Here is a 14,802-nt window from a genome sequence, read left to right as displayed (position 1 = left end):
TACACCTCTTAATATATCATGCAGCTGCCCATCACTCTCCTTTGAAAGCTATTCAGAGGAAGCACAGATTTCAGCTACAGTTGGCTCTCTAGTGTAAATTGTATATTAGCTCTGTAGTGTAAATTGTTCTGAAATCCTGAGAGTGTGGAGGCTATACCCCTTTCACAATCAGCCATACCCACTTGCTTTAAAGTGATGCGACTGGAGTTAAGTAGGAAAAACGTCAATAAATGTTATTCAAATCAGACGGTTACGCAAAAAAATTGCCTCTTTTCAAGGTTTAATAAATTTTATTACTATATTTAGCAGATTTCAGATTTTAGCAATAGCCTTGTGGCAAATCTGCATGCGGAATTTCCACTGTGGAAAACCCATGGTAGATTATGTACATATGAATGTAACCTAAAGAAAATCCAAACATGCCTGATCTTAAAATGTATTGCATTGTTATGCTGTAATCTTTTAAAAATTACAGAGAATTTTGTAATTCTGTAATTTTTATATTAAACTACAGTCAAAATAATTTTCTTTGATGCATTATTGAAGAGAAGAAATATTTTTTGTGTTTCTGAATCACTATGTAAAATATGTACCAAACAAAAGAAATATTGAGTAGATTAAGATGTCATGGCAATACATTGTGTTAACTTTTGCCTTTTATTATTTTCATAGTGAATGAAAAAGAAGAAAAGATTTCTTCCCCATGTGAAATGAAGTTCTGTGGACAAGGAAGAAGATGCATTATTAGTCTAGAGTCTAGACTTCCGGAGTGTGTATGTGTGGAGAAATGCAAACCTAGATATATGCCAGTTTGTGGATCTGATGGCAAGTTTTATGAAAACCACTGTGAACTTCACCGGGCTTCCTGTTTACATGGAAAGAAAATATACATTGTGCACAGCAAAGACTGTTTCTTCAAAGGTAGGATGCAAATAAGCATTATGTGATTTTACTAAGTATTTACCAACAAACAAATGAATTCTCTGAACTGGCCAGAAAATTTGCCAGGAGTAGAAATTCCCTTAAGATAAATTTTGGATGATCCTGGACAGTTATGCTTGAACTGAACAGGTTTTGTAACTATCACTGGGGGTTAGAAGGGAAAAAAACAAACAGTGATGCCGCCTAGTGGTAGAAATTTTACAGTAAAGTATTATGGGTGTAATAGGTGACATGGTGTAGTGGCGCTGATTCTTTGAAGTCATTTGACACAAACCAATGTCTTATCAATAGCCCTCTTTATGTATAAACATTTTATGAAGACTTTCACTTTCAACCGGGAAAAGTGAAATTTTTCTTCAACATTTAATTGTATTTTAAGACAGTACAAATGGAAGACAATTAAAAAAATGATGATAAAGTGAATCCAAATTATCTGTTACAATTAATTGTAATTTGCACAAATGTTTCATGAGAAGGCTTGTGTGTCATGCCCTGCACTCTGGCCGCAAGCTCCAGGCGTGAGCTCAGTGTTCCGGGGTCCCCGTCTGCTGGCGGGGCTGGGAATCGCATTGCAGAGCTCTGAAATTTAAAGGACCAGTGCGCCCATAGTTAGTGTTTGCTCCTGACACCACATTATAAGTCCCTACACCTCCCACACTTCCCTGGTGGATCTTCAGTGCCCCTAGCCTGAGATTAAGCACTCCATATTGCCTGTTTGCTTTACCCGTGTATCCAGACCTTCCCACTACGTTATTTGACTCCGCACCTTTGCCACCTGCCTTGACCTTCTTCTACTTTTGACTTTGCTACTGCCTTATTCTCTGGTACATCGCCTTGCCCAGCTACCTGTGTGGTCGAGCGACCTGGGTGTCACCTGCTGCAGCAAGCCCATCCTGCCTTGCGGCGGGCTCTGGTGAAGACCAGCAGCACCTTAGACTCCGCTCCCCGATACGGTCCGTGTCATCAGCCACACAGGTTAGAGGATCCACATCCAGCTCCATTACAGCATGTCTTGGAAAAAAAAGTATCTTGATATTGTAATATTACTCATTAACATTAATAATAATAATCAGCAGCAAAGTTCAAAGAGTTTTCTTACATTAGACATTTTAACAAGCAATGGTTGTGGACCCGCTGTGCTATTGAATCATTTTGGCTTTGAGTCACACTCAGTAGTGGAGTCTAAATATCTACTAGGTCTTAACCCTTAATTCTGCTCCAGGTTGCAGAAGCTGGAATTCTGCTGCTAGTGGGTACTAGGTCGCTTCACCAGATGGTACTGGGAGTGAAGCAAGTATGTATGTCATACATATTAGATTGGTATATAGATAGATAGATAGTAGTGGTCTCTGGCTGGATTGGCGAAGCAGGTTGTATTCTACCCCGTTGTTGATCATTACTCTTTAGAACACTAATTCCACTTCATCAATAATAATTCTGCTGCCTGAATAAGTCTGACAAAGTTGGCAGTTAAGCAAAAACCTGCTTTGGATGTCATGTCAGGCCCAAATTCATGTTTGATGAGCCCAACCCACCCACGATGAGCCGAGATCAGTTCCAAGGCACACTGTTAGGTTCATTTCAGACTTCCACTTTAGAAAGTCATTAGTTGGTGTAAAGAAGATTGATGCCAAATTCGTTTTTGATTCTTTGTTGTTCACTAATACTATACTATAAATAATATGACTTAAAAGCTACATATGTCAAGTACATTGGTATTGCAAGAACTCAGTCCTGCTAATAATATTTCAGATCATCTGCAGATTTACTGTAGCATATTTTGCTACCCATTGAACTCAATTGGAAGCAAGATCTGCAGCAAAAATAAGCAAGTGTGAACATGCCCTAAGGGTAGAGTCACAAATGCCATATTTTGCTGCATATTTGCTGCTTCATATTTTCCTACCCAGTGAAGTTGATGGGTTGCAAAATCAGCTGTGTATTTTGCTACTCATTTACTTCAATGGGTAGGAAAATACGCAGCAACAAATAAGCAGCAAAATATGGCACGCCTGACCCTACCCTTACTGTGTATAAATTTAACATGAAGGCAACATACTTTTATTCATTTTATGCATATACCATTTTTTTCGCAGTGAAAACAATATGTTACTCTGAACAATTTATAAAGCATAGTGTATGGTATAGCTTTCATTCTGTATAACTTATAATAATAAAAAAAAGAACTCCATGGCAGATCTCTGCTCAGGCTCATAGTTGTGATAACCTCTTTTTATAGAATATTGTAGTGATGTGACTGAAGTTATATCAATCAAGTCAAGTCAATTCCAATATGTGTGATATAGGGAATAAATAAATTAGTGACCTGATGGCTGCGGAGGCCAGGTCAGTAGCCATATAGATCCCTTCTTGCTTTGTGGTATCTCATAGTTTGCCGGTGGAGACCCCAACAGTGTCATGGTACAGCGAGAAACAGTTTGTGCAATTTCTTGCACACCTTTTAGACAATGTCAAAGTACAAGAGGTGACTGACTTCAAGAAATACTTGACATAGCAAAGCATAGTAATTGCTGACATTGGGGAACAAAACTAACTGCAAGCTTAAATATTGATAGGTAACTGAAATCTGGATTCTGGAAGAATTAGGAGCTTAAGAAAAGTGTTGGCATCAATAGAGTCTTGTCAAACAAATTTTCTTCCTCGAGAGATTTTAGAGAGCTTTGCCCTTTGGTTCCTTTTTTTAAACTCTGTTCTTGCTTCTTGGCATCTCAGTTGTAGAACTGCTGACTTGGCATCTGAAATTGCTTTCAAATATACTTGAAAATCAAGTTATAATGGAGTAAAATATATTTTAATCTAATATGATTTTTTATGCAGGAAACTAGATGTGTAACTGTACCAGTGTTTGACAGGAAAAAATCCCTGTGAAGATCTCAAATAATTTCAAGAAACAAATTCATACCTAAAAGTGTATTATTAATATTTCCTCAATACAAAATATGTTATCCGTTAAGGTGTTAACATACTGCATTTAGCTTTTTCCTTTCTTTGTAAATTTCCAAAAAGTGTCATCCTTATAAAGCTACTATATAAGCCATGGTGTACTTACCATTTAGATGAAGCACTGCATAAACATATTGAGAAAAATCATAAACAAAAATGAAAGAAGGCGTGTACAGATCAATTTATAAAGCTTTATTGACAAAACATTCATAAAAACATACATATTAAAAAAAGATGACCCATAGTTCACCATATGGTGGAGAACATGGTGTGGAGACACAGACAGGACACTGAAGATATGGCAGTGGGCGCTCTATCAGCTTGAAATAATACAATGTATAAAAGACAAAGTGCGCATAAGATGTAACAATAATTAAAGTGCTGATATGCTGTAAATACAGTCCTGTACCAAAAGGCCTAAAAAACCTTAAACCTCTGGTCCAATGTAGAGACAAAGTGCATAAACATCACAGACATCAAGGCAAAGTGCATTACATAGTTAACAGACAGTACAGGAGAGCGTATCCACACTGCCACAACCCGACGTTTCGCCACGGAGGCTTCTTCCGGGGTGTGATATTGAGAAAAATGCCACTTAATGTATGTATGTTAACCTAGCTGTTTTATTGTGTATAAAGTATTATTATGATGGTTGATAAAGAATTAATTATAATAATTTCCAGAACGCTTTCAGCCTCGCCCTAATTGTCACCCTGCTTCCCTGATGTCTCAAGTAGAGGATCTACAGTATGTAATAGAATACTTTTAAATGCATTGAAACTGACTGAAAAAGACATTGCAAAGATTTTTTTTTTCAATCCCTGTGCTATCTGCTTCCATCCTAGAATCTATTACTTTTTAAAGGGGTACTCCACTGCCTCAGCGTTAGGAACATTTTGCTCCAAACACTAAGTGTGGGTGCCGGGGCTTGTGATGTCATAACCACTCCTCCTTGTGATGTCACACCACGTGCAAGTCTATGGGAGGGGACGTGAGCCGCCATGCCCCCTCCCATAGACATGCATTGAGGGGGTGTGACATAACATCACGAGGGGTGTGGTGTCACGAGCCCCGGCGCTCACACTCAGCATTCAGAACAAAATTTTCCAAATGCCAAAGCAGTGGAATACCCCTTTAATCCTTGAAGAGAATTTCATATTTATAAAATTGGCTTGTAAGTGACTAATATGTTCACTATTGTAGGAAAAGGGCATGAATCTTCACTTAAATGGGGCAGCGCTGTAAAACTAGATAAAGTCCAAGAGTGGTATTATTTCCACTGCCTAAGTAAATATATTAAATTTATAGGTCATTGTGCAGTTTGGCTAATAGTCCTCTTACATGGGCTGATTATCGGCTGAATCAGCTTTCATAGGAGTGTTCATTCCCGATAATTGGCCAAAAAAATTGAGCAGCTGACGAATGAGAAAATGCTTGTTTGTCGGCTGATCGCATGTTTTGTGCAGCCATTTACAACATTATTATTGCCCATCCATCATCCGATGCAGCAATTGCTCATGCGGCCTAGCCTTTTTTCATGCGGCCCAGCCTGCATTAGTTGTGTGAAAACTCAAAAAGGAGAGCCAATCAACAATATCTGCACCTATTATTGTACAGTTGTTGGCCCATGTAAAAGGGCTTTAAAAAATATACCTAATGCACACCCCTCAATGTAAAACATTTACACCCCCTAACTATATGACCACACTCATTACTTGATATTCACTCCCATTATTAAAATTACGTTCACGCTAATTTGACTCATTACTTGAATTGTCAAACTAAAATAAACCTACATATTTCAGCAATGGAAGGGAGTATCAAGAAACTGAAATATTGAGAAATATCAAGAAACTGTAAAAAGAAGTGTAATCAGGGCACCCTAAGCTAATAATAGTAACATCTCCTTTGGGTTTCCACAGGCCCTCTTTGTGAGGAGTTACCAAAAGCACAGCAGATATTTACATAAGAATCCACTGCATAAAAGAGGAGAGAGGGGCCTCCCTAGCGTATCCCCTCCTTCCATTTGCCCTCCTCACAATGGATCTTAGGTCTGTTCTCCTATTGCTCCTATCATCTGGATATGATATTTTTGTGTCATGTAGACTAAAAGGAAAGTAGATCTGTCCCTGTTACATACTTTTTGTGACTAGAGCTGTATCTATCTTAAACACCAAGTGTGTTCTGCAACCATCAAATGTATTTCACCATTGAATGTATTCTGCAACCATCAGGTATATTGAGTCTGCATTATGAAGAAAATCTACTATTGGAACAAAAATAAATGTTTTTACTACAGAATTCTGCATCATTCTAGAAGAGGAGCCCTTCTTTACATATAACTGCAATGAGGCACTTACTTTGGTCTGTTTCTTACAGTTCCAGTGAAAGATAGAAATACTGTATGGATATTAAGAAATACATCATACATCAAAGGAAATCTGTCACCAGTGTGACCTGCACTTACCTGTCAGTACAGACAGGTAGTGCAGGTGACGCTGATGACAACGGTACTTACCTTGTCCCGTTCCTTGCAGTCATTCTCCGGTAATCTTCTCCGGTATCTTCAACTCCGGGCCCGGCTTGGAGCATGGGCGAAGCTTATTGATGTCATCACTGCTGTGCTCTGCTTGGTCCTGCTGCTAGAGAACAGCAACAGTCATGTCGCTAAGCTCTGCCCATGATCTAAGCCGGGCCCAGAGCTGAAGATTCCGGAGAAGATTACCGAAGAATGACTGCACAAAACGGGACAAGGCAAGTACCATTGTCATCAGTGTCACCTGCACCTACCTGTCAGTACCGACAGGTTAGTGCAGGTGACACTGGTGACAGATTTCCTTTAAAGGGTAGCTCCCACCATCCTATTTATTTTTTTTTTGCAAGCCCGTTAAACCCCCCCCTTCCCCGCTACGGCACTAGCCCGTTCACTCCTCCCCCCCCCCCCCCCCACACCACTACCCCGTTCCCTCATTACACTTGCAGTTACCGCAGAGTCCGGCAGCGGGCGTGCAGGGACAGCGGGCGGCAACGAGACGGCGGTGGCGATGTGCGGGAGGAGTGGCCTCCCAGCCAGTGGCCCGGGGAGCCAATGCGTTCGGAGCGAGTGCAGCCTAACTGAAAAAGGACTGATTGCTACTCCAAAATCAGTCCTTTTTCAGTAGACAGTTTTTAAATGGAAATTAAACCTTTTTAATGAAAAAATTATAATAAAAGTATATTAGAGATATGTTGTAGTACATAAGTACTACAACATATCAAAAAATAAAGTTGGTGACAGTGCCCATTTAAGTAAATTGCAGTTATGCTTAACTCTATGTATACTACCTAGAATCAACAAACAAAAAACGCTGAACATAAATGTATCAACTCCTTTTCTTTGCTTGAATACATTTACATTTTTAACTGGCTATTGATTTCTATGAGGTAAGATCAGCATCCATACCACAATTTAGTGATATTTTTTTTCATAAATGTGTATAAAAAACTATTTCACACATATATGAACATGCATGGGATAACTTTAACCCCTTGTTTTGCATGTGTACACCTGATAATTGGTGTGGATCTGTAATATAGTCTTACATGAGGCCATAAGCTTAACACTGTATTTTATTTTTAGAGATGAGCAAAGTTAAAGTAATTCGATTTGTCAGGAACCTTGCAGCTCGGCAGTTGCTGACTTTAGCCTGCATAAATTAGTTCAGCTTTCAGGTGCTCTGGTGGGCTGGAAAAGGTGGATGCAGTCCTAGGAGACTCTCACCTAGGACTGTATCCACGTTTTCCAGCCCACCGGAGCACTTGAAAGCTGAACTAATTTATTCAGGCTGAAGTCAGCAGCCGCCAAGCCACGAGGTTCGTGACAAATCGAATCACTGTAACTTCGCTCATCTCTAGTATTTATCATGAATCAAAATGATTATTTCTCCCTAGACAATGTGTCTCCGATACAGAGAAATTATTTGAGATGATACAACTGTAGAACTTAATTGTAGTTGGATTTGCTTTGATGCTCACCCTTTGTTTCATCCCTTCTGAAAAACAAGGGTCTTCTAAAGCAAAAGAAGCTGGTTTGGGATCATCAAGATGTTATATATACTTGTTAATGTCTGGGGAACATGGCTTCCCATTAGACATTCATCCAGTTAATAGAATTCTCTTTTTTTAGTGATATATTTACTTACTCACGCATTTCAGCATTATAAAATATGCAATATTCTGTCAGTTCCCAAGCCAGCCCATTGATTAATATGTTGCTTGTGTTCCTGTGTACTGCTTTTTCCAACCTTGTGTGTGTTAGGTGGTTTTGTATTCATCTTATGTTGCGAATTGCTATAGAAAATGAGTTCTAGTTTCAGGAATCAGCAGCCATGCAATAGCTGTATCATACCTAATGATACAATGTCATACTTGAATAGGTTTTTGAACAAACCATGAAATAATATTAAAAGAGATCACCTCATTCACTCTGTACTATGACCATATTCAGTGATTTTCTTTTTACTACACCTGCAGCCAAATAATGGTGTTTTGATTGTGGCTTGTATTTTGTTTATACACAAGTGAACAAGAGATTTTCTAATAGGGATCGACCGATTATCGGTTTGGCCGATATTATCGGCCGATAATCACGATTATGGGCATTATCGGTATTGCCGATAATGCCCCGACCCCCGCACCGCCCCGCGACCGACTCGCCGCACCGCGTCGCACCCCCCACCGCACTGCCCCGCCCCATTGCCTCCCCCATCCCCGGTTTTATAATTACCTGTTCCCGGGGCCCACGCTACTTCTGGCTCCTGCTGCGTCCTGCTGTGCGCAATGACGAGTGACGTGATGTGCGCGACGTGACGTCACCGTCAGTGCGCACGGTGACAGCTCAGGAGGACGCCACCGGAGCCAGATGTAGAGTGGACCCCGGGCCCCGGTAACGGGTAATTATAAAACCGGGGATGGGGGAGGCAATGGGGCCGGGGCGGTGCGGTGGGGGGTGCGACGCGGCACGATGGGGCGGTAGGGGACGCGGAGCGGCGGTGGGGGAGGGGGTGGTGTCGGTGATAGGACTCAGGACCCCCGGACAGGCAGGGGGAGAGAAGCGGGTGGCGGCGGCGGCCTATGGCACTGCTCTAAATCAATGATCTGCAGCGGTGTTATCGGTATAAGTTATCGGCTATCGGCCCTAACCTCCACCGATTATCGGTATCGGTATCGGCCCTAAAAAAACGATATTGGTTGATCCCTATTTTCTAATGTGTATATTTGGTATCCATATGCCATTGGTTTAAAGCCATAATATCTATTGCATACTGTTGTGAGGTAAGAAATAAAGATTATGGTAACATTTACTTCCCATCACAACAAAAAACACATTGATCAGAATATTTACTAGTATACTGTATGTCCTTTGGTATATTTTTAGAAACTGTAGCTTATACTAGGGATGTCCCGATACTAATACTAGTATCAGTATCGGGGCCGATACCAGGTATTTGCATGGTATCGGGGACTCATCTAATGTCCCCGATACCAAATCCGATACCTGGGGGAGTGCTCCGCTGCCCCGTTCTCTGGTCCGCATCACTGCCGCTGCACCGTAGTGCCGTCTGCATCATGGCGTCTCATAGAGGAGCATGTGACACACACGTCACTCCACTGCGCCCAGCGTAGTGCTACGGAGGTAGCAGAGTGACGTGTATGTCACATGCTCCTCCAGAAGACGCCATGATGCGCACGGCAGTACGGGGCAGCGGCAGTGATGAGTATGGAGCTGCAGAGCGGTGACACCGGGCAGTGAGCAAGTGGGAATCTACAAGGGGGGTCCTGCTATCTACAAAAGAGTCCTGCTATCTACAAGGGGGCCCTGCTAGCTACAAGGGGGGTCCTGCTATCTACAAGGGGGGTCCTGCTATCTACAAGGGGGGTCCTGCTGGCTACAAGGGGGGATCCTGCTGGCTACAAGGGGGGGGTCCTGCAATCTACAAGGGGGGGTCCTGCTATCTACGAGAGGGGTCCTGCTATCTACAAGGGGGGTCCTGCTATCTACAAGGGGGGGGTCCTGCTATCTGCAAGGGGGGATCCTGCTATCTGCAGGGGGGGGGTCCTGCTATCTGCAAGGGGGAGGCCTGCTATCTCCAAGGGGAGGCCTGCTATCTACATGGGGAGGCCTGCTATCTACATGGGGAGGCCTGCTATCTACATGGGGGAGGCCTGCTATCTGCAAGGGGGAGGCCTGCTATCTGCAAGGGGGAGGCCTACTATCTGCAAGGGGGAGGCCTGCTATCTGCAAGGGGGGGCTGCTATCTGCAAGGGGGGGCCCGCTATCTACATGGGCGAGGCCTGCTATCTACATGAGGAAGGCCTGCTATTCTACATGGGGGAGGCCTGCTATCTACAAGGGGAGGCCTGTACCTACAAAGGGGGGAGAGGGCTGCGGTCTACAGGGGGGCTGCTACTAATGTCTGCACCTATCTATACTCCCTACTATTAAAGGCAATCTTAAAGCAGAGTCACTTGCACTAACTTGAATTTATAGGTAGACAGTGCAGGTGACCCGGATTCTATCGCTGTTCACCATGTGATCATCAGCATAATAGCTCCGGAGACATCGGTTTCACGGCCAATGCAAATTCCCTGTTCTGCCCAATGGAGAAGAGAGAAATCTTGGCTCATACTACAGCAGCCGCCTTCATTGCACACAACAAGGAACCCACATATCATACGTTAAGCAGCGCCAGAGACTGGGTTACCCTTGTGTCAGATTCCCTTTAAAATGAAAGTACTCGTACTTGGTATCGGCGAGTACTAGAAATAAAGTATCGATACTCGTACTCGTTCTAAAAAAAATGGTGTTGGGACATCCCCAGCTTATATACATGTTATTCTTCTCTTTTTTTCCAGTAGCAACAATATATGACCGACATTTATGACCAACATGACATACTACCAAATGTGGTTATTAACTTGCAAACCTTTTTTCTCTGTCAGATCCATGAATGATAATTCAGCAAAGCACTCCAGTAATATGAGTGACGCTATATGAGTTCACAATAACATAATTTTTCCAAGGTACCTATTTGTCAGCATCCTATCAAAATGGGATGCTAATATTTACAAGTACGGACTCTAATGGCTCCATAGACTTTAATGGTTTGAATATAGTAAGCTAGTGACCAAGTTCAGGTCATTTTACAAACACATTCATGTTTGGGCTCGGAACTTAAAGGGTTGAAGCATATGCACTTATACTTTCACTATTTGACTACATTCGGGCCATTAGTCAACGGGGCCCCAACTTGATATAAGTTGGCACCCTTAACAATGTAACACTATTACTAGGCAGGTTAACCATTTTTCATGGTCCAATTTCTGAGATACATTGCAAAAAAAGACTAAACTATTTTGTGGACCCACCCATTACCTACAGTATACAGAAAAAGTTTTACATTCATTGTTTGTTGCATTGTCAACTGTTATTGTTATTGTTGCACACACAAATCAGGAATAACAACTAGCTTGGGAAGTAACCCAAAAATAGCAGTCCTATCGACAGGTGATCTTCTATATTGAACATCATATACACATGTTATAGCTTGATCTCATTGTTGTGTCACAACCGGGGCTAACTTGAGAATATTCTTGTACCTTTGTGGAAGTTCAACCATACATGGGAGCATGCTATATTGTTTATTTGCTGTTGTGGCTTCTAGTTAAAGAATTAGGTATGGATGCCATTTTTTCAGAACATACATCTCATAAAAAGAGCTCATAGACTGACACACACAAATAATACAGTTGTCTTCGTTACAGTGCAAAAGACTATGTAAACTGCTTGGGGTTTCACAGCGATCATAAGTATATCGACTAAAGAGTACCTGTCACTAGTGTTGAGAGGCATAGGCCATATTCGAATTCGCGAATATATGGACGAATATTCATCATATATTTGCGAATATTCGCGTTTTATTTTCGCATATGCAAATATTCGCGTATGCGAAAATTAACATTCGAAAATTTGCATACACGAAACCTGTACAAGTAAAAATTCGCGTATGCGAAAATTAGCATATGTTAATTTTCGCATATACGAAAATTCGCACACCAGTCTCACACAGTAGAATTAGAGCCTTCTTTACACCACACAAGCTGGAAGCAGAAGTACACTGTTATGTGTACTGTGAAAAAAAAATAAAAAAATATGAATATTCGTAATTACGAATATATAGTGCTATATTCGCGAATACTCGCAAAATCGCGAATATGCGATATTCGCGAATAAAATTCGTATTGCGAATATTCGCGAGCAACACTACCTGTCACCAAACTAAACTTTTAATATATCATTCCTTATGTTATTATAAGACACTTTGCTATTTCCTTGCTGTTAAAATTTTCAACCTTTATATGTTTTTAATGTAATTGAAAAAATGACCTCTAGGTGGCTCTGTTCTGTTCCCTGCCACAAGTCAAACAGTAAGTTTGGTCTCCTCCCGGCCTGGCAGGAGACCAAACTCACGAAGAGTGTGCGGGGCATGGTGAGGCACAGGTCTTGCAGGCTTCAGTGATGTTGCACCTACTGGGGAACACCCACTTTCTCCTGCCGGGAGCTCACACAATGTGAGCAAGGGGAAAGGTATGATACAGAGCTTTTTAAAGCTCAGAAATATTTTTTTAAGGGCAGGAGGGGTGTTAGGAGTAGTTAGGGAATATAATCTGAGTTAGTTTACAAAATGTGGTTTGATGACAGGTACTCTTTAATGCATTGTTTGATATATTAACCATTGTGCAGACAAATATATTTAAAGCACAACTGTCATGAGTTTTTAGCCCCCCAGACTACTACAATGTTGTTACAGATGTCCTTAACGTGAGTGTAACCATACCTTTATCGCTTTTCCTCCTTCTTTTATAACTTATAAAATACAGTTATCCAGCGGTCAGGCACAGTCAGATAGGTGTGGCTTGGGGTTCGCAAAGGCCCGCCGGCGCCATGCCTATCCTCTCCTTTCAGCGCTGGAATTGCTGTGTAGTAAGACACAGCACATCCACAACACATGCGCCCCTCCTGATGTGCGCATGCCACCGCCCTGCATTGACAGAGCAAGCGCTCACACCCGCTGCCTATGCGCTCACTGCTTAGGTGCAGTACTAGAGGAAGGGAGGGGCGCATGCACTGCGTCTTTCTACACAGCGGTCCCAGCGCTGAAAGGATAGGATAGGTGTGGGTGCGGCAGGGCTTTGCGAACCCCAAGCCACACCTATCCGACTGTGCCTGACCGTTGAATAAATGTATTTGATAAGTTATAAAAGAAGGAGGAAAAGCGATAAAGGCATGGACATCTGTAATAACATTGTAGTAGCCTGGGGGGCTAAAAACTCATGACAGATGCGCTTTAATAGATAAGTCTTTTTAAAACAGTAAGCTATATTCTACATTGATATAAAGTGATCGATAATGTTGTGGATAAGTTACCTTCATTACGTGTCCTCTGAAGCACATTAGTGGCAACGGGGATGTCGTAGCTTAACCCCTTAAGGACAATGGACGTACTCCTACGCCCCCCTTTCCGAGTCCTTAAGGACCGAGGACGTAGGAGTACGTCCTGTCCATTCCCGGCCCCCCGCCGCTAGCCGGAGGGGAGCCGGTGCCCGATGCCTGCTGAAATCGTTCAGCAGGCATCGCGGCATATCGCCCAGGGGGGTCATTATGCCCCCCCATGTCGGCGATGGCCGCAGATCGCTGGACAATTCAGTCCAGCGATCTGCGGCGATTCCGGGTCAATCGGGTCTCCAGTGACCCGATGACCCGGAATTACTGGCTGAGCCAGAGCCTGCAGGGGTGAGGTGGCACAATCAGGGCGCCTGCTGCGGGTGCGGGAAGACGACCCCGGGTGCTGGGGACCCCGATCCCCGGCGTTAATGTTGGGATCGGGGCCCCAGGAGCAACGACGACGACGGCGGCGGCGGCGGGACTGACTTGTGCGGCGATCAGCAGCAGGAGGTGAGTGACAGCCTCCTGCTGTTGCTTAACTACAATCCCCAGCATCCCCAGCCAAAGTAGTATGCCTCCCGCTGTTGCATAACTACAACACCCAGCATGCCCTTCCGCTGTCCGTACATGCTGGGGGTTGTAGCTTTTGCAACAGCTGAAGGCACACTGGTTGCAAAACACTGAGTTTGTTACCAAACTCGGTGTTTCACAACCAGTGTGCCTCCAGCTGTTGCAAAACTACAACTCCCAGCATGGACTGATAGACCGTACATGCTGGGAGTTGTAGTTTTGCAACAGCTGGATGTTCCCCCCCCCCAATGTGAATGTACAGGGTACACTCACATGGGCGGAGGATTACAGTAAGTATCCGGCTGCAAGTTTGAGCTGCGGCAAATTTTCTGCTGCAGCTCAAACTGCCAGCGAGAAACTACTGTGAACCCCCCGCCCGTGCGACTGTACCCTAAAAACACTACACTAACACAAAATAAAATAAAAAGTAAAAAACACTACATATACACATACCCCTATACAACCCCTCTCCCCTCCCCAATAAAAATGAAAAACGTCTGGTACGCCACTGTTTCCAAAACAAAGCCTCCAGCTGTTGCAAAACTACAACTCCCAGCATGCACTTATAGACCCTACATGCTGGGAGTTGTAGTTTTGCAACAGCTGGATGTTTCTCCCCCCCCCCCCCCCCCCCAATGTGAACGTACAGGGTACACTCACATGGGCGGAGGATTACAGTAAATATCCGGCTGCAAGTTTGAGCTGCGGCAAATTTTCTGCCGCAGCTCAAACTGCCAGCGAGAAACTACTGTGAACCCCCCGCCCATGTGACTGTACCCTAAAAACACTACACTACACTAACACAAAATAAAATAAAAAGTAAAAAACACTACATATACACA

The 14,802-nt window shown here is 42.9% G+C and overlaps 1 protein-coding gene across 9 annotated transcripts in view; it reads left to right on the top strand.

The window, feature by feature from the left end:
• FSTL4 (follistatin like 4) overlaps positions 1–14,802 on the top strand; it is a 1,659,076-nt gene that overhangs the window by 992,590 nt on the left and 651,684 nt on the right. For all 9 annotated transcript variants that reach the window (XM_056516583.1, XM_056516582.1, XM_056516581.1 and 6 more), the window contains one exon: positions 673–921. In XM_056516583.1, the coding sequence (XP_056372558.1) occupies positions 673–921 (249 nt within the window). The remainder of the gene's footprint in view (positions 1–672; positions 922–14,802) is intronic.

The sequence above is a fragment of the Hyla sarda genome, chromosome 4 (genome assembly GCF_029499605.1).
Source record: "Hyla sarda isolate aHylSar1 chromosome 4, aHylSar1.hap1, whole genome shotgun sequence".
In the NCBI taxonomy this organism is placed as follows: domain Eukaryota; kingdom Metazoa; phylum Chordata; class Amphibia; order Anura; family Hylidae; genus Hyla; species Hyla sarda.
This window is presented reverse-complemented; position numbering and strand designations above follow the sequence as displayed.